The sequence below is a fragment of the Oryctolagus cuniculus genome, chromosome 9, assembly GCF_964237555.1.
Source record: "Oryctolagus cuniculus chromosome 9, mOryCun1.1, whole genome shotgun sequence".
In the NCBI taxonomy this organism is placed as follows: Eukaryota; Metazoa; Chordata; class Mammalia; order Lagomorpha; family Leporidae; genus Oryctolagus; species Oryctolagus cuniculus.
The window spans coordinates 83577614-83605439 of NC_091440.1; the positions used below are offsets into that span (position 1 = coordinate 83577614).

At 44.9% G+C, this 27826-nt stretch overlaps 1 protein-coding gene across 3 annotated transcripts in view; it reads right to left on the reverse strand.

Annotated features, from left to right (window-relative positions):
* Positions 1-755: 755 nt before the first annotated feature.
* The window catches only part of TEX26 (testis expressed 26), a 44000-nt gene continuing 16929 nt past the window's right edge, over positions 756-27826 (reverse strand). For 2 of the 3 annotated variants that reach the window (XM_008273525.4, XM_002720608.5), the window contains exons 5-7: positions 10686-10862; positions 8865-9026; positions 756-1383 (exon numbers count right to left, since the gene is read on the reverse strand). In XM_008273525.4, the coding sequence (XP_008271747.2) occupies positions 1322-1383; positions 8865-9026; positions 10686-10862 (401 nt within the window). In that variant the 3' untranslated portion in view covers positions 756-1321. Of the gene's footprint in view, positions 1384-3611; positions 5061-8864; positions 9027-10685; positions 10863-27826 lie in introns of those variants that run through there. The other variant, XM_051831838.2, reaches the window with a different exon arrangement.

Consider the following 27826-nt stretch of genomic DNA (forward strand, 5'->3'; position numbering starts at 1 on the left):
TATCAAAAGACAAAGATTGGAGCCGGCACTGTGGCGTAGCAGGCTAAGCCTCTGCCTGTGGTGCTGGCATCCCTTATGGACGCTGGTTCAAGTCCCAGTTGTTCTACTTCCAATCCAGCTCTCTACTAGTAGCCTGGGAAGGCAGTGGAGGATGGCCAAAGCCCTTGGGCCCCTGCACACATGTGGGAGACCTGGAGGAAGCTCTTGTCTCCTGGCTCTTTGGATCGGCCTGGCCCAGGCCATTGTGGCCATCTGGGGAGTGGACCAGCAGATGGAAGACCTCTCTCTGTGTCTGTAACTCTGCCTCTCAAATAAAAAATAAATAGATATTGAAAAAAAGACAAAAATTGTCATATTAATTATAATATAAAATTCAGGTAGAATGCGTTTCTAGAAATATATTATGTATTTTGTATGCATGTATTTTTGTTTAAAAAGTGATAAAGACTGGGCATTAAGGACAGGCCAGGACATCCTAAAGTAAGAAAAAGAAAAATGAATGAGCGTGAATGGCGGCATTTATATCATTTGAAATCCAATTCTAGGCCCACAACCAGGGCACAGAGGAAGAACATGTAACAAGGAAAAGTTAGCCAATTGGGGAAGCTCTGTATAAGTCACAAATCTTGATAGGATAAACTATATATATATATATATAGTTTATAAACAATATAAATATATATTACTCTGTGTGTGTGTATAAAGCAAAAATCTCAGAAACACGGGGAGAAATTGACAAAAAAAAGTTCATTGTAGAACAGTTTTAATATTCTTTCAGAATTTGGCAGTTCAAGTATACAAGACAATGATATAAGGGATTTAAAATACATAACAAACAAAAATTTTTCTCTTATATTCACTTAACACAAATACATAATTTTGATTAATAATATTAGAGAAAACTTTGAGTAAATTTTCAAAGCAGAGATTTTTTCCTTCAATTATTTCAAAAATAAATCAACAATAAAATTTTCAAATCCTCTAATTATTGAGAAATTAAGAAATCTCTCCCACATAATTCTTCCTTCTTAGAGAGATCAAAATTGAAACCGCAAATTAAGGATCCAAAAGGGAAAAGAAGAAAATATTACATTAAAACCTTTTGGATATAGCTAAAGCTGTGTTCAGGGGAATATTTGTAGCCTTAAATAATTTTATTGTTTAAAAATGAAACACAACAAAATATACAAACTCATGACTATCACAATGCATTTGAAACAATTTCCATATTATTTTTCCTTGATTATTAAGAGAACGACTAGGCAGGCCCCCGTGCTTCCAGTGATTTGGAGATTTTCTTCACTTGAATTATTTTCCTCTTTCATTTCTTACCTTTGTCAATGTTACAGTGAGAACGAATAAAGCGCTCAAGAATTTGTCTGTCTGCAAAACAGGATGACAATTTCCACATGAGTATTTAAATGCTAAACAGGAAAATTCTGAGGAGGTGGAAAATATGATAATATAGTACTATATAAACAGATTTGATAAGAAATCAAATATTATCAAAGGATATTTTGTCTAAGAGGCAGTTTCACAATTACTGACAAGAGTAAACTTAATTTTCAAAAGAGCAGTAGGCTCACTGAGAACAACGTGGATCTGAGACCAAAGCAGACACAGCTTCAGTTCTGTGCTGGCGTGCGTTAACAGGCCATTGAACCCCTCCGCTTCTTCAGCTGTTCACCTTGGAAGTCAGTTCCCAGTCCGTACCTTGCACGGTTGTTGGAATGGACCAGGGAGGGATGCTCTGTGTGAAGCACCTGGACAGAACTACCCTATCGAAGACACTCCATAAATAGTAGCTTTATCCTTTTGTTACTGGTGCCCAGTAGCAGACAATGGTGATAAACAATAGAGGTTATTATTCCAAAATTTTCTTAGGGATATTTTTCCATCCAACAACATTGTTCAGTTTTTTCTTTTTTATTCTTTTTTAATTTATTGGAAAGGTAGAGTGACAGAGAGAGAGAGAGACAGAGAGAGACACACACACACACACACACACACAGAGATTTTCCCATCTGTTGGTTTACTCCCCCAAATGTCTGCAAGAGCTAGGGTTGGGACATGCTGATCCAGGAACTCCATCCACGTCTCCCACGTGGGTGACAGAGACCCAGTACTTGGGCCATCATCTGCTGCCTCCCACGGTGCACATTGCAGGAAGCTGGACTCAGGAGCCAAGCAATGTGCACCTGGATCAGCATGTCCAGCTCTGCCCAGCACTCCAACATGAAATGCAGGTGTCCCAAGCTGTAACTTAACCTGCTGTGCCATAGCGCTTGCTGGGCTTTGCTATTCTTGAATTATTAGCCTCTGAAAAGATCCTGGCCTCCATTTCTTCACCTGTAGAATGGAGGACTCTTATCTGATTCTGAACATCTACAAGGGGTCTTCAAAAGTTCATGGAAAATGCATGTTATGGAAAAGATATGCATGGATTTCAAAATATTTTTAACAAAATAAACATCTTTTAATTCCAGTTTTCCACTAACATGTTGATCCCCTAATCCTAATCACTTGTACATATTTGTTTAATGGCACGGAGTGGAACTGTTGTAAAACTTTGCTCACTTCCAGAAACTGTCATCTGTACAGCCCAAAGCAGAAAGAAGTAAATGCAAGTGATAACACATTACCATGTACAATGTGTATGTCATTCTGTTCGATGTCACAAATGCCAGGTGAGGCTAATAGAGCAGGGGTATGTGTGTGTGTGTGTGTATGCATGCACATGTGTGTCCCAGTTTTCTCTCATTGTATTTGCATTTATTTGCTTTTACAATGCCATGTTTAATTTTGTATTTTTAAAAAGATTTCCTTTTTAAAAATTTTATTTATTTGATACATATAGACAGATATCCAGCGAAAGACAGAGAGCTCTGAGTCCACTGGTTCACTCCCAATGCCGGTTATGCCTAAGGCTGGACTAAGGCCAAAGCTGGGAGCCAGCAACTTATTCTAGGCTTCCCATGTGGGAGACAGAGACCCAACTACTCAAGCCATCACCTCTGCCTTCCAGGGTTTGCACTGGCAGGAAGACTGGAGTCAGGAGCTGGAGATCAGCCACAGGTACTCTGAAGTGAGACATGGGCATCTGAACCTGTGTCGTAATTGTTAGGCCAGACAATCACAGCTTGTGTTTAATTTTGAACCATCCCTACCCTACTCCATATCTTTGTGGGGCCCAGCATTTTTAATTGAGGTATACTTTTCAAACAGTAAAACGCATGGATCTTATGTGATAGGTTGGTGAACTGGAACATGCGTACCTGTCATCCACACCCATAAAACGCACAATGATACAAGTCATTTCCACCATCCCAGGAGACCCGTCCAGCTGCTTCCCAGCCAACACCTCCTGCCCCAAGACAACACCTCCTGCGCTGAGTTCTTTCATCACAGCTGAAAGTTTTGCCTGCACAGACTTCAAATAAATGAAATCACACAGAAGGCATCCTTCGGTGTCTGGCGTCTCTCACGCAGCATAATGCTTTTGAAGTTCAGACATTTGTTGTAGTCATCCACCACTGGTTTCTCCATGCTATCGAGCAACATTTCACTATGTGAATATCTCCCAGCTCATTTAATCCTCTCTTCCTGTTGATAGAGATTTGGGTTGTGGCTAGTTTGGGGCTCTTAAGAATAAAGTGGTTATGCATATTCTTGTACAAGTCCTTTTGTGGACGCACATTTACTTTTCTCTTGGGAAAATACCCAGAAGCAGAATTCTGAGTGTGGAACGGGTTCATGTTTAACCCTACAGGAGACCGCCAGACCTGTTTCCAAAGGGATCGTACTCTTCGATATTCCCAGCTGCAGTACCCGGGAACAAGACTTGCTATCGCCAGCAGTTGCTATTGTTGATCCTTTTCCGTTTAAGCAGCATCTCTATTTTACACCCTGTGCTAAACATTTTATTTTAAAATAAGCAAAAAAAAAATTCTCCCTTCTGACGTCAAAGATAGGTAATCCAGAGGAATCACATTGGGCATGTAATAGAAAAAAGATGAGATTGTGTCCAATTTAATGTCAACTTAAATGACTGTTCAACAAGGCTGCCACCTGTAGTTTAAATGCTACCCAGGTTTGCTACATGCAGATGCAGATCGTGTCCCCACGTTCCCCCTGCTGGCAATGGCCTTGCCTCTCCTTGTCAAACAGATCCCTCTTTTTTTTTTTTTTTAATTTTTTGACAGGCAGAGTGGACAGTGAGAGAGAGAGACAGAGAGAAAGGTCTTCCTTTGCCGTTGGTTCACCCTCCAATGGCTGCCGCGGCCAGCGTGCTGCGGCCGGCGCACTGCGCTGATCCGATGGCAGGAGCCAGGTACTTATCCTGGTCTCCCATGGGGTGCAGGGCCCAAGGACTTGGGCCATCCTCCACTGCACTCCCGGGCACAGCAGAGAGCTGGCCTGGAAGAGGGGCAACCAGGACAGAATCCAGCGCCCCGACCGGGACTAGAACCTGGTGTGCCGGCGCCGCAAGGCGGAGGATTAGCCTAGTGAGCCATGGCGCTGGCACAGATCCCTCTTTGAGACATGGAGGACATCTCTCTGGGCAGCCTTCCCTCAGCCCAAGCCAATCCAAAGAGCTGGAAATGGCCCTTGCAGGCCTCTTGTTCACCCAAAGCTTATCTCTAGCACTGCACCCATGACACTGTAACTCTGTTTGCCACACCCAGCAATGAGTTCCCAGGGAAGATGTGTTTGTTTTTTGCTTACCGTTGACTCAAGTGAACATGATAGGTATCCAATCAGTGAAATTTAATGAGTGGGTGAGTAAATGCATTCTTTAAAAAAAAAAAAAAAACCTTTTAAACATATATTTGAGAGGCAGAGACAGAGAGAGACAGAGACAGAGAGAGAAAGAGATCCTGCCTACTGGTTCACTCACCAAATGCCTACAACAGCCAGGGCTGGGCTGAGTAGAAACTGGGAGATGAGAGCTCAATCCGGTCTCCAACACAGGCAGCAGGGACTCAACGACTTGAGCCATCACCTGCTGCTTCCCAGGCTCCGCATTGGCAGGAAGTTGGAGTCAGGAGCTGGAGCTGGAGCTGCGAATGGAATCTAGATACTGTGACATGGGATGTGAACATCCTAACCACGAGACCAAACACCTCCCCCAGTAAACGTATTCCTACTACTGAGTCTCAGGCCAGGAAGAAGTGCCTTCTAGACAGCTGCACTCACAGGAGTTTCAGTTGGAGGAAGAGATTGGGGGGGGGGGGGAAATCCTACCTGAAAAAGCTCACAGAAAACCAGAGTCCAAGCAGTTTTCTCTCTCAGGTGTCAAGAAACTGGGTCACTACCCATGGATACTAATGACCGAAGAGTTAAGTTTTTGGTGGTCTGAATCAGATTTGGGAAATAATTCTGGAAGTAGAACAGCTACTAAAGACATGCAGTTCAGTCCCCTCCAGTTATAAATAAAGCCACTCGATACAGGGTGTGAATTCCTTATCCTATCTGCTTGGGACCAGAAGTGTTTTGGCTTTTGAATGCTTTCAGATATTTTAATATTTGCACATACACAATGGGACACCTTAGGGATGGGACCCAAGTCTAAACACAAAAATTCATGGATGTTTTGCATGTCCCTGATACACAGCCTGGAGCTAATTTTATATATTTTTGGTGCACCTGTGTTTTGACTGTGACTCAAGGGCAGGTGTGGAACTTTTCACTTGTGGCATCATTCAGTGCTCAGAAAGATTCCAATTTTGGAGTATTGTGGATTTCAGAGGTTCAGACAGAGGATGCTCAACCTGTACCACACACTGGTACCACACACACGGGTAGTGGGAGCAGAAGGTTCTCCTTTAGCTGTTCCCTCCCTGTCTGTTGTCTTTCTGGAGTTTTCTCCATTCCCATCCCACCCTGAAGCCTCTCCAGGCTATTTCTCTATCCTGACTTAGGCCGCTGCCTTAAGGAGAAGGCTGGTCCTCTCTCTCTCTGTCTCTCTCAAGTTCTGGTCCTGGGCGCTTACTCCCTCAGGGCCTCCTACCCTAGGAAAATGACTGATGCTGAGTCTATATTAACTCAGCCTATGACATAGGTCCCTTATTCTCTCATACTTGCTCAGCCCTGCTGCCAAAGAACTCTGCTGAAAGATTCACCAGGCAAAGAGCATTAGTGTCATCTTTAATACTGGCAAATGACAGAGGCACAGGAATTCAAAGAGAACTTCCTACTGGCAAGTCAGCCCCCAGAATAGCAGCACTGATGAGGGAGCCAGCTAGAGCATGGCTAGGAAAGAGAAGCTAATCCCAGGGAAAGCAGGTCTTACACAGTCACCAGTCCAGGACAGTCCAGAAAAGCAAAGGGGCATGAGCCTCAGGCACCTGCCTCCAGTGTGGTGCTAAGATAACCAGGAAATCCAGAGAGCTAAGAAGGCAAAAATCCAAGTCCATCCTCGTTCGCCTTGTTGGCTCGGAGGGCACATCTCACGGTCTGGGAGGAACCCAGGCTGGGTGGACAGAGCGTGTTACTGGAAGGGTCAGCTTGCCTGAGGATTGTGGAGCATGCAGGTCACGGAGGTGCAGGTGGAGCAGAGGCTGCCAGAGCACCCATTGAAGAGTCCCCAGTTCACCTGTAGGGGATGCCACCAGGGCTCCGATTACACAGGACAAGACTACCGGAGACCAGGTGCTCTGCAGCCACCGGGGTCCATGCAGGCCAGGCAGTGACAGGCACATCTGCATGGCAGTCTCTGGGCAGATAGCAGCACCTGCTTAAGGAAGGCAGAAGCCGTCTTTCTGTGGGGTCCAACAACGGGACTACTGAAGACGGAAAGGGCTCCCTGGTTTTCATACGTGTACCAACGCTGGGGCAGGGCAGCCCGAGCAGGTGCTGAGCCTCCGCTCTGCCTTTCGGGAGGATGGGGCCGGCAGACATCCCAAGGAGCATCTTGGTTTCCCCTTGACGTGTCCACCTGGCTCACAGATGTCTTTTTAGAGCAGAGGGACTCGCAGGAGAAAACACAAACTTCTGCCTGCCTATGAGGTGAAACACCTGCTGCTTGTGCTTTCCTACAGTCCCTCATTTAAGCTTTTCCAAAGGTGGGATATATATCCTTTTCCTCCTAACACACACACACACACACACACACACACACACACCTCCATTTCAGGCTCACCCACAGTGCTGTTTGAGACAGGACATCCCAGACAAAAGGGTTTCAGTGAGGACCACAGAGGAGAAAGGTCTTCTCATTGTGGCTGGAAACAAGTAGAGAACAACTGGGGACCTGAGAGAGGCAGGTGGGAGGTGAGGGCAGTCAGAGGGCTCTGGGGGCCGTCCTGCTCTTACACCTCATCTTGGGCAGAAAAACCAACTAGAGCTGCCACATGGCCTAGAACACAAGTCGGGGTGTGTGAAATGAGCTGTTGGGTGCAGAACAACGAGAACCTCTGCTTACACCAGCGTCGCTCAAAAGTTCATGGAATGTGAAGTCAAAAGATCAATTTATCTTCATACAAAAATGCTTTCCACTCTCTGCCTTGTTTTTCTGTAAAACATGTCTGCCATGAGCTTTATGAAGACCTCAGAAGCAGACTCTCCCCACAGCTGCCTCCCGGCACCTCTGCAAGGGGTCACACGCCACTCCCTCCTCACTCTGCCACACACACGCCACTGTAAAAGCACGTGTTTTTGTAAACTCATATATTATGTTCACTAGAAAACATACGAACATAGGCCAGCGACGTGGTGCACTGGGGTAGGCCACCGCTTGCAACACCAGCATCCTATATCAGAACCCCAGTTTGAGTCTCAGCTACCCCACTTCCAATCCAGGTCCAAGCTAATGCACCTGAGAAAGCAGATGAGGGCCCCTGTCACCCACAAGGGAGCCAGGATGGGTTCCTGACTCCTGGCTCCTGGCTTTGACGTGGCCCAGTCCTGGCTGTTGCAGCCATTTGGGGAGTGAACCACATCTCTCTCTCTCTCTCTCTCTCTCTCTCTCTCTCTCTCCCCTCTATCTGTAGCTCTGCCTTTCAAATAAACAAATAAATCTTTTTTAAAAAGATAGAAGACAAACATGCAAACTGTTACAGGAGGAAGTTAAGAAACGAACACAAGGAGCAGTATCATCCTGAGAAGGTCACTTACTCTCTTTGAAGGGATGATACATGGGAGATTTTTCAGGGACCTTAAAAAGTCTGTCCCCAGAAAGTATTGTACCAAACAGGAAATCAAAATTCAACAGAGTAAAGTGAAACTATGAGTTAGCACAATGCCTGCTGGAGAAATCATTTAGTGGTAACAGAGAGAAATATGCAGAGCGATTCAACCACAGGCAAAAGGAGATGCGAACTGAATGAAAAGCTATGTGACTCCTTTTAAGCGTACAGTAACACAGTCACCAGGGCCTCCTTTAAGAAAGGCTTCACGTTTGCACAACTCGATGAGTTTTTTTTTAGTCAATATTTTTCTTTTCTGTGGACATTCAACACCAATGACTAGAAATTGGAACAGTTGGGGCCAGTGTTATGGTGCAGCTGGTTAAGCCACCGCTTTTGACACCAGCAAGTCCTAGCTGCGCCACTTCTGATCCAGCTCTCTGCTAATACACCTGGGAAGGCAGTGGAGGACAGTCCAAGTGCCTGGGCCTGATACCTGTGTGGAATTCCAGGTTCCTGGGCTTCAGTCTGGCCCAGCCGTGGCCTTTGTAGCCATCTGGGGACAGAGCCAACAGACAGATCTCCTTTGTTCTGTCTCTCTCCCTCCCTCTCTGTCACCTGCTTTTCAAATAAATGAATAAATAAATCTTAAAAACAAAAAGAAATTGGAGCACTTACTATTCAGTGTCAAGAAATGATCTATAAGTACACAAACAGGAACTTAAAAACTCCTCTTACCTTTGGGGGAAACACCCTGCAGGTAGTCTTTGATTTGGGATGGAGTAAAGGAGTTTAAAATCATTAGGACGTCCAGGTAGGCCTTCCCGTAGTCGCTCTGGTATATGCTCTGCTTCTTGGTGCGCTCCTGATTCCTCATGAAACTGTGCAGCACAGAGGGGACTGCAAAAGACACAGGTGAGCAAGCTACTGGGCTGCCAGCTCAGCCAAGACCGCCTGTCCTGACTGCGTAGACGCCCACCTGTCAGCCCTGAGCCCGACTGGAGTGTCACCAGCAGGCTTCGCGGTACTGTCGAGGTACTGCAAACCAAGGCTCCACTGATGCCTCCAGGGATGGCCTGTGCTGAGCAGCCGGCACTCCCGCTGTTGGGAATGCGAGGAATGGGAGGCAGTGGCTGGGGGGCGAGGTTGACCGCTGTGTTCGGAATGGGAGTTCTCCCTCCTCTGCAGGTCAGCGGGCTAGGATGGCAACTGCCGCCAGCTGCTTATCTAACACACACCAGCCTTTGGAGAAGCTCCTTTGTCTATCAGGACATCATCTGGCACACTCAGAGACCTCCCCCACGACCTGGGCACCTTAGGATGACCCGTTTGGAAGAACGATGCTACATGTGCTCAACACTGGAAGTGTGAGGTGCAGGCATCCCCAGCTCGCTCGTATTTGTTTCTGAATATTGTTCATTTAATATTTATAGACCCATCATGAAAAATAATAATGAAGATGTGTTATGAAAACCTAACTTCTACAGCTTTCTCTGTCTTTGTAAACCTTTATAATACCTTAACCGCTATGTCTAGTTCCAAGTGTCCCCTAGAAAGGGGCATTGGTCAAATGGAGGGAGCAGACTGGTGAGGGATTTACTGCTACATCCCTAGGACAGTATCTGTGGGTGTGGAACTGTCTGAACTGGAAAAGGCAACACATATGCATGTCCTATCAGTGTATTTTGCTGGCATGTGATGGGGTTTTCATAGAACGATAGTTACACTAGTGAACTTCAATTGGCAGAAGCAGAGCCAATGGGTAGCAGTGGAGCAAGGGATCTTCCAACTGTTGGAATTTCAGTTGGGACATCTGACAAGGATTGAGCTGCCTTGGGGGAGGAGGCGCCCTGCTGAAGCGCACCAGGAACAGAGTCAGCCCTTGGCAGGATGGGATGGAGGCGGTCCTCAGATAACCCAAGACTCCAGACCAGTGACTTCTTGGCTGCCCTGTCTCCCCACTTTGCTGAACTTCCACTCTGTAATGTTAGTCTCAAGTACGACTTGACCCCAGCTGTGTTCCAGGAATAGATCAGTCTCAGATGCACACCCAGCTATCTTTTTAACCAGTGCTTGGAGGTGACTTAATCATGGAATTTTTAAAACTTCCATGTTGGAAGCACTAGGACTGAGAACCACAAAGGAACATTCATTTCAATGGCGGGAGCCAAGTCTGGAAAGATTTGCTGGGTGTGCCCTGTGCAGACCCTTCCAGTGAGTAACTGACAAGTCCTCTCTGACTCCTACCCAATTCTCTCTCTCTCTCTCTCTCTCTCACTTCACAGCAATCATATCCTTCCTTTCATTAGGAGGAAGTCTTCCCAACCCCCACCTCTGCCCTTCCAGGCTAGGGCTCTGCTGGGGTCACAGCACAGGCAATCAATCAGTCCTCTCCTGGGTTTGAGGTTGGGATCCACAGCCCAGGCTCCGATTCCATTCCAAGACCACGGCTTCCCCCTGCCTGCAGTCCAAACTGGCTGCCAGGGCCTTCTGCATTGAGGAATCATGGAACAAGGCGTGGGTTCTGTGAAACTGGTTCCAGGCTACAGGCGTACTTACCTAGACCCTGAGAAGCAATGGGCAGGCTTGAATAGCATCCATATTTGAAGCTAAAATCCTGCAGCTCTGGGATTTTAGCTGGAGTTTGGTAATTGCGTCGAAATTCAGTGTCAAGAGGTCTGGGAATCAACTTTTTCCATTCGAGAGACACTGGAGAACTTTTCTTAACCTTCTGAGCTGGGGTAGGGGTGGAAGCAGAAGGCAATAGTTATTTCCAGATAGCTGTCCACTCTGCTGTGCTGGTGGCAGCAGCTTCCAACTGCTCACACTAAATCCCACTCTTCTTGTATTTGCAGGTGTAGTTTTTGTGCGTATGTTAACCAAAAACTAACTTTCTGCTTTACCAGCCACAGGAAGAATGCAAAAAATACTTTAAGAAGTGCACAGAAAATTGAATTAGAAGATGAGTTTAGGGACATGAAGTTAGCAGCTAAGATGCCAATTAAGAGGCACACATCTCGCATCTGAGTACCTGGGTTCAGTTCTCGGTTCCGGCTCCTGATTCCAGTGTCCTGTTAATCTGCACCCTAGGAGGCAGCAGTGATAGCTCAGGTAGTCTGGATTCTGCCACCCACATGGGAGACCTGGATTGAGGTCCTGGCTCCCGGCCTTGTCTGTTGTGAGCATTTGGGAAATGAATCAGTGGATGGGTTTTTTTTTTTCTTTCTTTCTCTCAAATAAAAATAAATTTTTATGAAGTTTATTTTTGTATTTTAAAAAAAGCTCATAAAATGCATATTATGAAAACCATCTGCATGGATTTCAAAATTACTGCAGTAAATTATACTAATCTTATTTTATTTTAAAAAATTTATTTATTTATTTATTTGAAAGGCAGAATTGCAGAGAAGCAGAGGCAGAGAGAGATATCTTCCATCTGCTAGTTCACTCCCCAAATGGCTGTAACAGCTAGAGCTGGGCCGATCTGAAGCCAGGATCCAGGAGCTTCTTCTGGGTCTCCCACACCTGGTGCAGGGGCTCAAGCACTTGTGCCATCTCCTATTGCTTTCCCAGGCCACAGCAGAGAGCTGGATCGCAAGTGGAGCAGCCAGGTCCCAAACAGCAGGATGCTGGCACAGCAAGCAGTGGCTTTACCTGCTATGCCACAGAGCCAGCCCCTATACTAATCTTTTAACTCCATTTTCCATGAACTTTTGTAGCTACTCTCGGATACCCACATGGTTAGGAGTGGTTTCTTCTCTCTCTCTTTTAAAACATTCTTTACTCCAAAAATTCAAAAATTAACAAATGCTGGCAAGGATGTGAAGAAAAAGGCCCCCTAATACTGTACTTTCACTGCAGACTTTTTTCCCCCAAATAAACCTTTTATTTAAAGAATATAAACTTCATGCATTTCATAAATGCAACCTTAGGAATATAGTAATTCTTCCCACCATTTCTGCCCTCTCACCCACTCCAACCCCTCCCCATCCTCCCTCTCCTATCACCAGTCCTATTCTCCACTAAGATCCATTTTGGATTAACTTTATAAACAGAAGACCAACTCAATACTAAGTAAGAGTTCAACAATTTGCATGAAAAACACAAAAACAACAACAAAAAACTGTTCCTCAATAGTCATTGCATCTTGAAGTTAACTTCACTTTTTTTTTTAGAAACTTAATTAACTTTTAAGAAGACCCAAGCATGATACATCTTTTAGAAGCACTTAGACATAATTATAATAAAACTCTTTGAGGACAGATGTCCTGCATGGGAAGTTAGTGCACAGTGACTCTTGTTGTTAATTTAACAATTAACACTCAAGTATGATGTCAGTGATCACACCAGGCCCTTGACATGAGCTGCCTATGGAAGACTTTTGAGTCCACAACTCCATCGGTATTTAGACAGGGCCATAAGCAAAGTGGAAGTTCTCTCCTCCCTTCAGAGAAAAGTACTTCTTTCTTTGATGACCAGTTCTTTTCACTGGGGTCTCACCCAATGAGGTCCTTCATATAGGACAATTTTTACCACAGTGCCTTGGCTTTCCATGCCTGAAATGCTCTTATGGACTTTTCAGCCAGGCCAGAATGCCTTAAGGGTTGATTCTGAGGTCAGAGTGCTACTTAAAACGATTGTCATTCTAAGAGTCTATTGTATGGACTGCTTCCCATGTTGGAGCATTCACTCCTTTGTAATTCTATCTGTTATTATTACAGGACCCTTAATCCTATCCATATGGTTACTTTCACAATGAAGATGGTATTTTCACCACCCAGCCTAAGGGGATTTGAGGTCCCATAACAAGTTTTTAAACTGTACCCTTAGAAGTAAGTCCATAGGAATGTATGCAGAACTACATAGTTTTACAGTTATAAACTTAAGACACTTCATAATTACAACTTTAGGAACATGGTGATTCTTCCCACCATGACCTCCCTCCCATCCAAACTCCTACCCCTCTTCCTCCTCCCTCTCTTATTCCCACTCTTATTTTTTTACTAAGATCTATTTTCAATTGACTTTATACACATATGATTAACTATGTTAAGCATTCAACATATATACATGTATATATATATATACATACGCATATGTATATATATAAACTGTTGCTCAACACGCAAGACAAGGGCTGTTCAAGTCATTGCTTCTCAGAGTGTCAACTTCACTTCTACAGATTGCCTTTTAGGTGCTCTCTTAGTTATCACAGGCAGGGAGAGCATATGGTATTTGTCCCTTTGGGACTGGCTTATTTCACTAAGTATGATGTTTTCCAGATTCATCCATTTTGTTGTAAATGACTAGATTTCATTTTTTTTACCACTGTGTTGTATTTCATAGTGTACATATTCCATAATTTATCCAGTCTTCAGTTGACAGGCATTTGGGTTGATTCCATGTCTTAGCTATTGTGAATTAAATTGCAATAAACATGGGCATGCAGATAACCCTTTCATATGCTGATTTCATTTCCCTTGGGTAAATTCCCAGGAAAAGGATGGCTGGGTCTTACGATAGGTCTATATTCAGACTTCTGAGGTTTCTTCATATTGTCTTCCATAGTGGCTTTACCAATTTACATTCCAACAAACAGTGGATTGGTATACCTTTTCCCCACATCCTCACCAGCATTAGTTGTTTGTTGATTTCTGTATGAAGGCCATTTTAATGGGGGTGAGGTGAAACTTCACTCTAGTTTTGATTTGCATTTCCCTGATGGCTAGTGATCCTGAGCATTTTTTCATGTGTCTGTTGACCATTTGGATTTCCTCTTTTGAAAAATATCTGTTTCAGTCCTTTGCCCATTTCTTCACTGGGTTGTTTGTTTTGTTTTTGTTGAGTTTCTTAATCTCTTAATATATTCTGGTTATTAGTCCTTTGTCAGTTGCATAGTTTTCAAACAATTTCTCCTATTCTGTCAGTTGCCTCTTCACTTTCCTGAGTGTTTATTTTGCAGTACAGAAGTTTCTCAATTTGATGTAATCCCATTTGTCAATTTTGGCTTTGACTGACTAGGCCTCTGGGGTTTCCAAGAACTCTTTGCCTGTGCCAATGTTTTGCAGGGTTTCCCCAATGTTATTTAAAAATTTGATGGTATTGAGTTATAGATTTAGGTCTTTAATCCATTTTGAATGGATTTTGTGTGTAAGGTGTAAGGTAGGGGTCTTGCCTCATACTTCTTCATGTGGAAATCCAGTTTTCCCAGCACTATTTGTTGAAGAGACTGTCCTTGCTCCAGGGACTGATTCTAGCTACTTTGTCAAATATGTTGATTGTAGATGGTTGGATTGATTTCTGGTGTTTCTATTCTGTCCCATTGGCCTTCCACCTGTTTTTGTACTAGTACCAGGCTGTTTTGATTATAACTGCCCTGTCATATTTCTTGACATCTGGTACTGTGATGCCTCTTGCTTTGTTTTTGTTGTATAAGATTGCTTTAGCTATTTGGGGGTCTCCTGTGTTTCTATATGAACTTCAGCATCATTTTTTCTATATCTGAGAATGTCCTTGGTATTTTGATAGTATCATGTTGATTCTGTAAATTTTTTTTCAGTATTATGGACACTTTGATGCTATTGATTCTTCTGATCCGTGAACATGGAAGATTTTTCCATTTTTTTGGTATATTCTTCTATTTCTTTCTTTAATGTTTTGTAATTCTCATCTTAGAGATCTTTGACATCCTTGGTTAAATTTATTCCAAGATATTTGATATTTTTGGTAGCTATTGTGAATGGGATTGATCTTAGACGCTCTCTTATAGCCATGACATATGTTGTATTATTGTCTTCATTTGTTTCTAGAAATTTTTTGATATCTATTTTGATTTCTTCCATGACCCACTGTTCATTCAGGAGCGTGTTGCTAAATCCCCATGTGTTTGCATCCTGAATTGCTGATTTCCAGCTTCATTGCATTGTGGTCTGAGAAGATGCACAGCATGGTTTTGAATTTTTTGAATTTGCTGAGACTTGTTTTATGGCCTAGCATGTGGTAAATCCTAGAGAAAGTTCCATGCACTGGTGAGAAGAATGTGTATTCTACAACTGTAGGATGGAAAGTTCTGTAGATATCTGTTAGGTCCATTTGGTTTATAGTGTTAATTAACTCTGTTGTTTCCTTGCTGGTTTTCTGTGTGGTTGATCTGTCCACTGCTAAAAAAGGGGTATTGAAATCCCCCATTACTAATGTATTTGAGTCAATGTCTCTCTTTAGATCCCTTAAAATTTCCTTTAAATAGCCAAGTGCCCTGTAATTAGGTGCATATACATTTAAAATAATTACATCTCCCTATTGAATTGATCCCTTAATCATTAAATAGTGCCCTTCTTTGTCTCTTTTAACAGTTTTTGTGTTAAAGTCTATTTTATCTGATATTAGAATAGCTACACCAGATCTTTTTTGGTTTCTGTTGGCATGGATTATCTTTTTCCATCCTTTCACTGTGTGAAACCTTTGTTGGTGAGATATGTTTCTTATAGGCAGCAAATCGATGATTTTTTAAAAATCCATTTAGCCAGTCTGTGTCTTTTAACTGGAGAGTTGAGGCCATTCACCTTCGAGGTAACTATTGACAAGTAATGATTTGGACCTGCCATTTTTCCATAAATATTCCTATTGTTTACTTTGGATTTCTTTTGTACTTTTACTGGGAGATTTTCTGCCTTTCCCTTCTTTCATAGCAATGACCATGTTTCTGTTTGTGTGTAGCACATCCTTAAGCATTTTTGCAAGACTGGACAAGTGGTGACAAATTCTTTCAATTTCTATTTGTCATGGAAGAATCTTTATTTCACCTTCATTCATAATTGAGAGCTTTGCTGGGTATAATATTCTGGGTTGACAGTTTTATTCTCTTAAGACTTCGACTATATCTTGCCATTCTCTCCTAGCCTGTAGGGTTTCTGATGAAAAGTCCTCTGTGAGTCTAATTGGAGATCTTCTGAAAGTAATCTGGCATCTCTCTCGTGCATCTTTTAGACTCTTTTCTTTATGTTTTACTGTGGAGAGTTTGATTACAATGTGATGTAGTGAAGACCTTCTCTGGTTATGTCTATTAGGAGTTTTATGTGCTTTCTGTACTTGGATGTCCCTTTCTTTCTCCAAATTAGGGAAATTTTCTGTTATGATTTCACTAAAAAGGCCTTCTAATCCCTTTTCTCTTTCCATGCCTTCAGGTTCTCCTAGAACCATATGTTGGGTCATTTGATAGTATCTTATAGATTCCCAACATTGTTTTTTAGTTTTATAATTTCTGCTTCTTGTCTTTGGTTTGACCGTATAATTTCCTGCGATTTGTCTTTTATGTTGGATATTCTTTCTTCTGCTTGACCGATTTTGTTGTTAAGGCTTTCCACTGATTTTTTTACTTGTTCTATTGAATTCTTCATTTTCAAGATTTCATTTTGTTTTTTCTTTAAAGTCTCAATTTCGTGGGAGAAATTTTCATTTATGTCATGTATGGATTTCACTAGTTCATGCATTTGCTTCTGATTACTTCTAAGTAATTTTATGATCAATTTTTTGAATTCCATTTCTAGCATTTCCTCAATCTCCTTCATCTTTACAATCTAGTATTGAAGTGTTGTATTCTTTTGGGGCCGTTATGTTGTCTTTCTTATTCTTGTTTCTTGAATTGGTGTGTTTATTATTTGGCATTTGTGAAGATACTCAGTTCCTTCTTTTTTTTCTTTTTCTGTTGTGGCTTTTGTCTTTGTGGATTAGTGGAGTGTCTGCTTTCAATGAATACCTAGAGGTATGTGGTGGCTGTGGCCAGGGAGCTCTATTCTGTGTTCCAGGGTGAAGGGAGTGTTAAAGTGACACCCAGGTTGGGCATGGTTAATATCTCTCTCTCTTTTTTTAATCAAAGGGGAGGTTTTGTTCTGCTCTGTTGGCTGTGTAGACTCAGCTCATTTCTTTCCCTCAAAGGAGACCAGTGCCTGGGTGCTAGCCCCATCGGGTATAATATTCATCTGTGCTGCCACAATGACCACACAAAGGAAATGTGCAGTCCTCAGTGTAAGCACAGATTCCCCAGCAATGTTCCTCACCAGGGAACCTGGGAGCTCTGAGTGTTTGGAGCCTCCCACAGTGACTGCCCAAAGTCCCAACCACATCCTGAGGCTTCCCACAAAGACTCAATGCTTTCACCGTCCTGCAAACTCATGCTGTCACAGTCTCAGCATACAAGCCTCCCAAAGTCATGAGCACCCCACCCCCAATCAGTTCTCCCTGCTAGACATGGGAGTCTCCGCTTAGTTGGTTGCTGGGTGTGGACATGAGCTGGCGAAGCTGTTATGTCTGCCCAAAATGGCACCCACTCTCTATTGGTTTGTTACAGGGCGCTGTTGCAGGGTGCTGGGGAGAAAGAAACATGCCCCCTTTTTTTCTTCTCTAGTTTGGCAGGTACGCTAACCCCCACAGGGCTCCAAGCCAGATTCCCTCCAGGCTTTTCCTGCAGCTTTATTGCCAGTGTCTTGGGCCACTGCAGTCTGGTCACATCTCACTCTCCAAAGCTGGTGTGGAGGCTCTAGGCTGCCGGGGTCCTGATTTGTGCGTGTCTACATCCTTCACATAGGTCTGCTGTGTTCCTCTAATTTTTGTGGAGTTTCCTCTTTAATTTTTCTCCCTAACTCTTCCCTGAGAGTGCACTGTCTCCACTTTTTAAAAACTATCTCCATGCAGATGTTTAAACCACGAAGTCAGAAATTCCTGGTGCAAAAGAGGGCCCTAAGACAATGTTGATAGGAATGAAAACTGGTATAACCATCATGGAAGACATCATGGAGATACCTTAGAAATCTAAATATAGATCTACCATATGACCCAGCCATCCCACTCCTGAGAATTTCCCCAAAGGAGATGAAGCTATTATATGAAAGAGTTGCTTGTATCCCCATGTTTATAGCAGCTCAAATCTCGATAGCTAAGATACGAAATCAACCCAGGTGTCCATCAACAGGTGACTGGATAAAGAAAGTATAGTTTACATACACAATGGAATATTACTCAGCCATAAAAAAGAATGAAATCCTGTCTTTTGCAATAAAATGTAATTGGAGACCATTATGCTTAGAGAAATAAGCCAAACCCCAAGAGACAAATATCATGTTTTCTCCAATTTGTGGTAATTAATATAGAGAGTACAAAAAGTCAATATATATGGGTGAAATTGAAAAAAAATTAAGTAATATATAATATTACATTGGACTGCAATAATCATTAAGAAAGCATACTGTTTTAGTGATTGTAAATTGTTAAAGTTCCATTTTCATTTAATGTTTTTGTTAGATTCCTAAATCTAAGTAGAATATAAAAATATATAATGCAAAAAATAAAAGATATGTTCCCAAATATATGGATATATGGTTTTCACTGCTGTCCTAATGAAGTCATTGATAAGTAATGTTTTGTGTTAAAAAATATTATTTATGGTTTCATTGTCTTTAAGATTTATTTGTTTGAAAGACTAGTGAGGGAGATAGAGATAGAGATAGAGATAGATAGATAGATAGATAGATAGATAGATAGATAGATAGATAGAAAGAAACCTTCTACCTACTGATCCACTCCCCAAATGGCCACAACATCCAGAGTTGGCCTAGGCTGAAGCCAGGAGCCAGGAACTCCATCCAGGTCTCCTGCATGGGTGGCAGGAACCCAAGTACTTGAGCCATTATCTGCTGCTTCCCAGGCACATCAGCAGGAAGCCAGGTCCGAAGTGGAGTAGACAGGACTTGAACTGGCACTCTAATGTGGGATGTGGGCATCCCAAGTGGTGGCTTAATCCACTGCACCACTGCCTTGCCCCTCAGTGGTGGCTTCTGATAGATGCATTTGTGTCCCTGGGAGGAGTGCTTGTTTATTCTGCTCAGTGGGCACAGAAGGCATTGATCACGGCACCAAGACTACCAGGTCTCTTGAGTAGGGATGGGAGGGCAGAGTGAGAGCTTTGGATTGGGCTGGGGGAGCCACACCAGTTAAATTTGAATTTCAGATAAACAATGAATCCTTTTTCGTGTGTATAATTATGCCTAAGAATCCATTATCTACTGAATATCATTATTCAAGTTTAACTGGGCCACCTGTATTTTTATTTGCCTAATCATGCAGCTCTAGATGGGAGTGACATATATTATCCCCCATACCTGGAAAAGAGCCACTAGGGCCTGAGCCCGTATTGATGGAGGGGTACATGACACATCATCATCATTAGTAGGCAATAACATGATTATTTGTTCGAAATATCTCTGCAAAAAAGTACCCATTAAATATAAGCTCACTGAAATCTATGAAGCACTGGCTAAGCAGCAGGCCCACAAGCACTACCAGATTCCAAAGAGAGAGTCACCAGGCAGCTCACCCAGGATGAGTTCATTCCCAAGTTCAGCAACAGAGCCTCAGGTCAGAGGCCCACTGGACTAACACTCTCTTTGCTCAAAAGGACAAAGATATTAAGAACATGGATGTTAGGAGCGATGTCCAAAAAGTGCAAATTACTTTTGACTCTGAACTCAATTCTCTTCCTAATTAGTTTTTCAATATGCCTTTGCAAAATAAGTCCTAATATGCATTGCTTATCAAATGATTTGCAATGGGATTTACTGGTGTACATTATATATCGAAGGGTGCATAATCACATCTACTAGCAGCTGAGAGCATTTACTATTGATTTAAAAAATAAAATGATCCCTGGCTGGACTCGCAGAAGAGGAGAGGGTTGGATGGCCTGCTGCCACTTACTCTAGCTACTGCGGGGAGAGAGGACACAGGAACCCCCGGGCCCTCACAGCCACCTCAGACACTGCCCATGGAGAAGCAGCTCAAAGGCTCAGACTCAGGGCACCCCTTAAGATAGTTCTGAGGCACCGGCGCTGTGGCAAAGTGGGTTAACGACCTGGCCTGAAGTGCTGGCATCCCATATGGGGGCTGGTTTGAGACCCGGCTGCTCCACTTCCGATCCAGCTCTCTGCTGTGGCCTGGGAGAGCAGTAGAGAATGGCCCAAGTCCTTGGGCCCCTGCACCACGTGGGAGACCCAGAAGAAGCTCCTGGCTCCTGGCTTCGGATAGGCAGAACTCCGGCCATTGTGGCCAATTGGGAAGTGAACCAGCGGATGGAAGACCTCTCTCTCTCTCTCTCTCTTTCTCTCTCTCTCTTTCTCTCTCTCTTTCTGCCTCTCCTCTCTTTGTGTAACTCTGACTTTCAAACAAATAAATCTTTTTTTTTTTTTTAAAGATAGTTCTGAAAACCATCTGGTATTGTTCCCAGTAACTCCCACCTACCACGTGGTTTCTGTCGTTGACTAATGTTTGTAGCCTTTTAGGGAAAAAATTTCTGTTGAAATGCTTGGAACTTGTGACTCCCCAGAGCTACCAGCCAGTAGCACATGTTTCCAGTGCCTATAAGTGTTCTGTGTGATATGCCAAGGTTATGGATAATGGAGCATCACTGGCTCTTAAGATGACCTTAAAACTAGTGTGGCTAGAAATCTAGGTGCAGGACAAGCCAACAATGAATGGGACAAGTCTTGCAACCCTAGCCCTGGGAATTGTGGCTCCCACATGGAGAAATTGGTATTCTATAGGAAGGGTGTCTCTACCTGCTGCACCACACCCCAGACACAGGCTGTGTGAAGGTGGGTTCTGGGGGCTTAGGCTGCGAGGAGACTGCCCATGTGCTCTCTGCACAGGAGCTGTGAAGCCCAGGGAGAGGGAGAGAGGGGCTGTGTGGGAGACGGGAAGAGGAGGGACAGGACCCAAAGACAGACACAGCCAAGGGCTCTGACAGTGCGTCAACCCGGAGGCAGAATGCACAGTGTGCATTTGAAAGGTGTGAGGGTGTGAGAGGAGCAGCATGGGTAAACAGCAGAGGCAAGCTGACACCAGGCTGCAAAAGGTCCCAAATGTCTAGTGCACACAGACCAGGCTGGGCCCGTGGGGAGTGGGACCATCCGAGAGGAAGACCCAGGAAAGGCAAAGTCAGGACCCAGGCTTGCTTTCATGTCAAAGATGAAGTCTTATTCTTCATGGATGCCCAGTATTTATCACATGAATAGATCCCATTAAATATTTACTAAGATAATGAGTGAACAACAGAAGCCTAGAAACGTTAATCACTATGGATTAATCATACCCGAGGCGCACTCTACTGATGGCCTGTGTGATGCACGCTTCAGGGAACTCCTAGTAAACTAGAGTGTTCATGCCATAGTGTGGGCAAGGCTTTCCAGCTAGTGCTCTGGTTGCTGTTCTAAAACTTCATGCAACTGAGCTTCTTCAGGAATCATAAAGAAGAGAGGTTCCCAACTCAGAGAGATCCAACCGAAAGCTGAACCCCAACCCCCACAGCAGTGCTGACATCATAGATGAGAAAAACACTGCCCAAAGTCAGCAGTACCTGCCCCAAATCAGCAGTACCCCCAAGGGTTGAGCTGCTACCAGACAGCTTCCCTGCCCCCCAAGGGCTCACTCCCTGGTCTCTTTCTTTTTCATCTGCCAACTAAACTACAACACTAGTTTATCACAAGGAAGGAAACCAGCCCATTTAAAATAAGGTATGGGGTGGAGGTTTGGCACAGAGATTAGGAAGCTGGGGGCCGGTGCTGTGGTGTAGCGGGTAAAGCCGTCACCCACAGAGCCGGCATCCTATATGGGCGCTGGTTTGTGTCCCAGCTGCTCCACTTCTGATTCAGCTCTCTGCCATGGCCTGAGAAAACAGTAGAAGATGGCCCAAGTCCTTGGGCCCCTGCACCCACAAGGGAGATGTAAAGGAAACTCCTTGCTCCTGGCTTTGGATCACTGTAGCTCGGCCGTTGCAGCCAACTGGGGAGTGAACCAGTGGATGGAAGCCCTCTCCCCTCCCCCCCCCCACGCCTCTCTTTCTCTCTCTGTGTAACTCTTTCAAATAAATCAATCAATCTTTTAAAAAAGAAGAAGAAGCTGCTTGAGAAGCCAACATCTCGTATCAGAGTGCCTGGGTTTTAGTCCCAGCTCCAATCCTGATTCCAGCTCCCTGCTAGTGCACACCCTGGGTGTCGCTCCCCCTCTTCGTGGAGGAATGACACAGGACCCTGTGCTGTTCTTTTGTCTGCTCGGCCCTTCCCGGGTTTGCTGCTGGTCCTTCCCGGGTTGGCTGCCGATCCTTCCACCTCCGTGGAAGGGCGGCTACCCCTGCCACTTTCCCCACTTCCGCGGGGGAGCGGCACACCGCCGGCCGGCTCTCTCGGGGGCTGCTCAGATGTTATCCGGATGTTCCTCTTAGGTGTTCCTGGTGCATGTTGTCTCTCTCCTCCTTTATAGTCCTCTTCCACCAATCCCAACTCTGCTACCCACACGCCAAGCACGCTGCTCTCCTCCAATCAGGAGCAGGATCAGTTCCTGCAGGTTATTGGTCGAACTGGAGGCAGCTGCGTAGAAGCTGTTTACTCCTCTCCCAGCGCCATATTGTGGGAGAGCAGATGCATAGAATAAGTCTTAATTCCAGTAACTTAGTCTAGTCCGAGTTGCTCCCCACACCTGGGCAATATCAAGTGATGGCTGAAGTAGCTGGAACCCTCCCATCCATGTGGGAGATCTGGATTGAGTTTCCAGCTCCTAGCTTTGGCCTGGCTCAGTCCAGGCTGTTGCAGGAATTTGGAGAGTGAACCAATGGATAAGTACTCTCTCTGTGTCTCTCTCTCATCTTTCTTTCAAATAAAATATATATTTTTAAAAAAACATTAGGTATGGCATTTGTAGAAAGACCTATTTTAAAAGCAAGGCGTAAGCAAGGACCATTCTGATTCACTAGGACTGTGGGTGCATAATCAAGAGCCAAGCGGGAAGTAGTTCTGATGCCTTCACCAGCTGATCTAAGTCACCCAAGCCAGGTTCGTCAGGCCTGAATGTAGAAACATGCACCTGCCAGTGCTCTGACTCATCTGCACAAATCCGATGATAAGGATGCAAAGCTGTGCATCAGAAACTTCAAGAATTACCTACACACAAAAATGACGATGACAGTGTCCTGTGAGGAGTCCTACCAGGGAGGGAAGGACCCACAGCAAAGCCACTGACCCAAAGCTGGGGCTCAGAGAAGGCTTCTGGGAGATAAACAGGAGCCCTTGTCTAAGGTTGAAATTACAGGGGGACATAGGCTGCAAGGGGGAATGGAAAGGCGTTCCCCAGGGAGGAAGCAGTGAGCCCGCAGGGGTGCAGTGAGGCTGGAGGAGGAACAGCAATACAGCCTTCTCTGCGTACGTAGTTGCTGGCACAGGTGAGCAAGAATGCTGGCAGGAACCAGGCGCTACGGATCTTATAGGTGAAGGTTCTTAGCTTTCATCCCAAGGACAACAGGAACTCCATGAGGGCGTGTAGGTCATAAGGGGACATCCATCAGCACATCCAGAAACTCACTATGACAGTAGCATGGGACAGAAGGGAAAAAACTGGAAACCAGAACTGGATGGCAGGTCATCCCCGAGAGAGGCGTTGGTAGCTTGATTAAACCGGGGCCATGGGGAGGGAGAGAGGCAGATGGAGCTGAGAGATTTAGGAGGGAGTCTTGGCAGGTGCTGGGTATTTACCTACGCATGGGGAAATCGTAATTTACTCTAGCTGAATGAGTGACTTTGACCAGAAGCTCAAAGACATCTTTTAAGAATGCTGACATTTCATGTGCTGCTTCCATGACCGTACTGCTTGTCTGCAGAAATCTTTTCATTGTGTAGCCATCTAACTTCCAAAAGGGCACTTCCCAGTATAGGCATTTAGCCTGCTGGCTAGGATGCCCATGTGCCATATTTGAGTCCTGACTCCAGCTCATGCCAAGTCAGACCCAAGGAAGCAGAGGTGATGGCTCAAGTAATTGGGTTCCTGCCACCCACATGAGAGAGCTGGAGCAATCTCTCAGCTCCCAGCTTCAGCCCCAGGCCAGCCCTGGCATGGTGGGCATTGGGGAGTGAGCCAGGAGATCGTCCATTGCTCTCTTTTTCTGTCTGTCCTGTTGTCTGCCTCTCAGATAAATATATATAAAAAAAAGATACCCCCATACATCCTCCCCATCATTCAGCAGAGAAGTACTGCTTTGTTCCAGGCGCTACACCAGACCCTGAGGGAATGAAGGCCTTTGGGGAGCTTGCCGAATAGTGGAAGCAAGAGCAAAATTAAAACTACAAAAGGCGGGAACGGTAACACACGACTTCAAAATATGAAACACCGGGCGAAAACCAATGGGACAGTGACACGTCTCTTCAGATAAAATAAGAAGGAAAGAAACTGGCAAAAGAGGGGGACATAGAGGCTGGGATCTACGGAATGACAAAGGGAACCCACAGAAGGCTTTGGGGAAGAGCACTGGGGACCAAGGGGACAGGGTGCACAGGGGCATATGGTGGGAGAGAGCTTGGCATCTTACAGGAACTTGAATGAGGCCCTTGTGGCCGGAAAGCAGCAAGTGAAGAGGATGGGCAAGGGAGGATGGCGAGGTGCTTCCAAGGATCCATCCAACAGCACCTTGAGAATCCAGAGAAGGAACTAGAATTCGGGTTTTTCCCCAAGGTGCAATTGGACAGCCAGCGAAAGGAAGCAATAGAATAGTGTGATCCGATTTAGAGAACTGGAAAGTCTTCCAGGTGCCATGGGGTAAAGGTACAGGAGGACCAGTTGCCAGGGAAGGAAAGGGTGGTGAGTTGGCTGCTTCATGGAAATTCTACTCAGTACCACAGTGCAGGAGACTGAGGGTCAGAGGAGAGGTTGGGGAAGGAGTACGCCGGCAGAGTTTGCTCTTAATGGAATCAGGAATTGTACTAGTTAGCAGGCAAATAGAAAAATGACCAGAAAGAAGGAACGAATGGGGGAACGGGGCGAGTGTGAAGCACAGAGCACAGAGAGAAAGAAGAACATTCCAAGGACGCGTGAGCACTGGGCAGGACGCAGACAGGAGGAGCTGGACACGGAGGAATGCGGTCAATGACTGGACGGGACGCGAAAGCAGATGAGAAGCAGCGGAGAAGCTGAAGGGTCAGCGGCGCGTCCATTCAACCCAGTGGATCGAATCCACTCATTTAGGACCCCTCCCTTGCAGAACTTCAGAATGATCACAGATTACAAACACGACACATCTTCACTAACTTTGGTTTCCTTTGAAAGGCAGAGAATGCTGATAAAGGTCATCCATCCACAGGTTCACTCTCCAAATGTTCACAACAGCCAGGGCTGGACCAGGCAGAAGTCAGGATCTCCAAGCTCAGTCCACATGAGTGACAGGGACCCACATCCGGGAGCCATCACTGCTGCCTCCCAGGGGGAGCAGTAGCAGGAAGCTGGATCGGCAGTGGAGGAGAAGGGACTGGAACCAGGCACTCTAGCATGGAATGCAGGTGTCATACACGGTGAATTAAGTGCTGCGACAAGTGGTCGTCCCACACATTTCTGCAGGATGGAGATCAAATCGGGATGTAGCAACTGGATGAGCCAAGCTGAGGAAGCTGAAACGTAGGTGACTTCAGAAAGGAACAAAGAAGCAAACTGAACCACACTGCAGAACTCCAGCAGATGCAAACCCAAACAGAACAGGTGCAGTGGAAGGCGGGGAGCGAGGCTCGGGGCTGGAAGCACAGGCTGGGCTGCCAGCGGGGATGCACAGAGTGTTTCCCTACATCACCACATTAAGCCCATGTAGCCATATGAGGCCCTTCCTGCTGTGGTTGGATGCCCCCTCCAAATCTCAGGTTGAAATTAAGTTGCCGTTTTGACAGTGTTAGGAGATGGGACCTTGCAGGGGTCATTAGGTCGTGAGGGTCCTGCCCTGAGAATGGGTTAAGGAGATCACTGAGGGGGTTAGTGTTCTCCGGAGTGAGCTCCTGATAAAAGTGTAGGTGCAACCCTCACCCTTCCTCTCTGAGGAGCTGTCACCATCTTGCGTTGCAGCAGGAAGACCCTTCAGACACAGCCCCTCAACCTTGGCTTTGAGCTTCCAGAAGGAGCCAAATAAACTTCTAGTGTTTATGGTTTACCCAGTATGTGGCTTCTGCTACAGCAGAAAAAATGAGGCTCAAACACTTCCTAACCAGTTTATCCCCCACAAAACTGAACCAAAGATGCTCTGGACCCAGGGATGCTCGCCACAGTAGGAATGGGATGTTGGGTCGGGGAAGAGGGGTCATGGGCAGTCTGCACACCAGCTGGAAGACCCAAGCCCCACCCTTCCCCAGTCATGCTCTCAGGATGTCCACAGTCATGTGTTTCCTTCTCACTGGCCCGCAAACACAGCACTCAGGAGTTCCTCATCGCCTAAACCAATCACCAACCAACAAGTCTCTGCATAATTAACAAGCAGATGTGAGTGCTGTACCTTCCTGCTTTGTAGGTTTTCTGAGCTCTGGAGCTTAATGTTCTGGGTGCGTCCACTTTGAGAAAAAGAAGGACCCCTTGGGGCTGACACTGTGGTGTAGTAGGTAAAGCTGTCGCCTGCAGTGCCAGCATCCCTTATGGGCACCGGTTCAAGTCTCGACTGCTCCACTTCCAATCCAGCTCTCTGCTATGGCCTGGGAAAGTAGTAGAAGACAGCAGACGTCCTTGGGCCCTGCACCCTTGTGGGAGACCCGGAGGAAGCTCTTGGCTCCTGGTTTCGGATGGGCACAGCTCCAGCTGTTGTGGCCAACTGAGAAGTGAAGCAGTGGATGGGAGATCTCTCTCTCTCTCTCTCTCTGCCTCTCCTTTCTTCTCTGTGTAACTCTTTTAATAAATAAATCCATCTGAAAGAAAGAAAGAAAGAAAGAAAGAAAGAAAGAAAGAAAGAAAGAGAAGAGCCCACAGAAATAAGTTTAAGTTTGGTTAGCTTCTTAGTAGCTCCACCTCTGCTCCCTTGTAAATACGAACAGGTAGCCAAATTTCCATTAGTCTGTGGGATACTCAGAGGAACCAGGAGCAATGCAAGGAACAGATGAAAATGCTAAGAATTTAGTGTATCATCAATGCCCTAAAAATTTTAAGAGAATTACTGTACTTATAAAGCAAGAACAGGTTGCTGTTTTTAAAAAATAATGAGAGAGAGGAAGAAAGAGCTTAGAAAGTAAAACTAGGAGAACTGAAAATTCAACAAGGGCAGATGCTGAGCCTAGCAGTTAGGACACTGGTGAAGATGCTTGCATCCTACATCAAAGTGCCTGGTTTTGATTCCTCGCTCTGGTTCCTGACTCCAGATTCTTGCTAATGCACATTCTGGGAGCCAGCAAGTAATCAGTCAATTACTTGGGTCCCTCATACCAATACCATATACCTAGATTGCGTTCTTGGCTCCCATATTCAGTCCTGCCCAAGCCTGGCCACTCCAAGCATTTGGATGGTGGACCAGTCAATGGGATCTCTTCTCTTCTCTTCTCTTCTCTTCTCTTCTCTTCTCTTCTCTTCTCTTCTCTTCTCTTCTCTTCTCTTCTCTTCTCTTTCCCTCACCTCATCTCTCTGTCTCTTCAGATAAATAAATTTTTAAAAATTCAATAGAAGAAGAAAAAAATTCAATAGAAGAGTTGGATTAAAAAGCAAAACATTTTCAAATAAATAGAACAAAAGTACAAATAGCAAGGCCCTAGGAGAGAAAAGGTAATTAGAAGATCAATCCAACTAGCAGCAGTCAGAGAAAAGAAAAGAGAGAAGAACAAAGGACTGATGCGGGGTGGGGGTGGGGGGATCTTTCAGAACTGTAGGATGTGAACTGA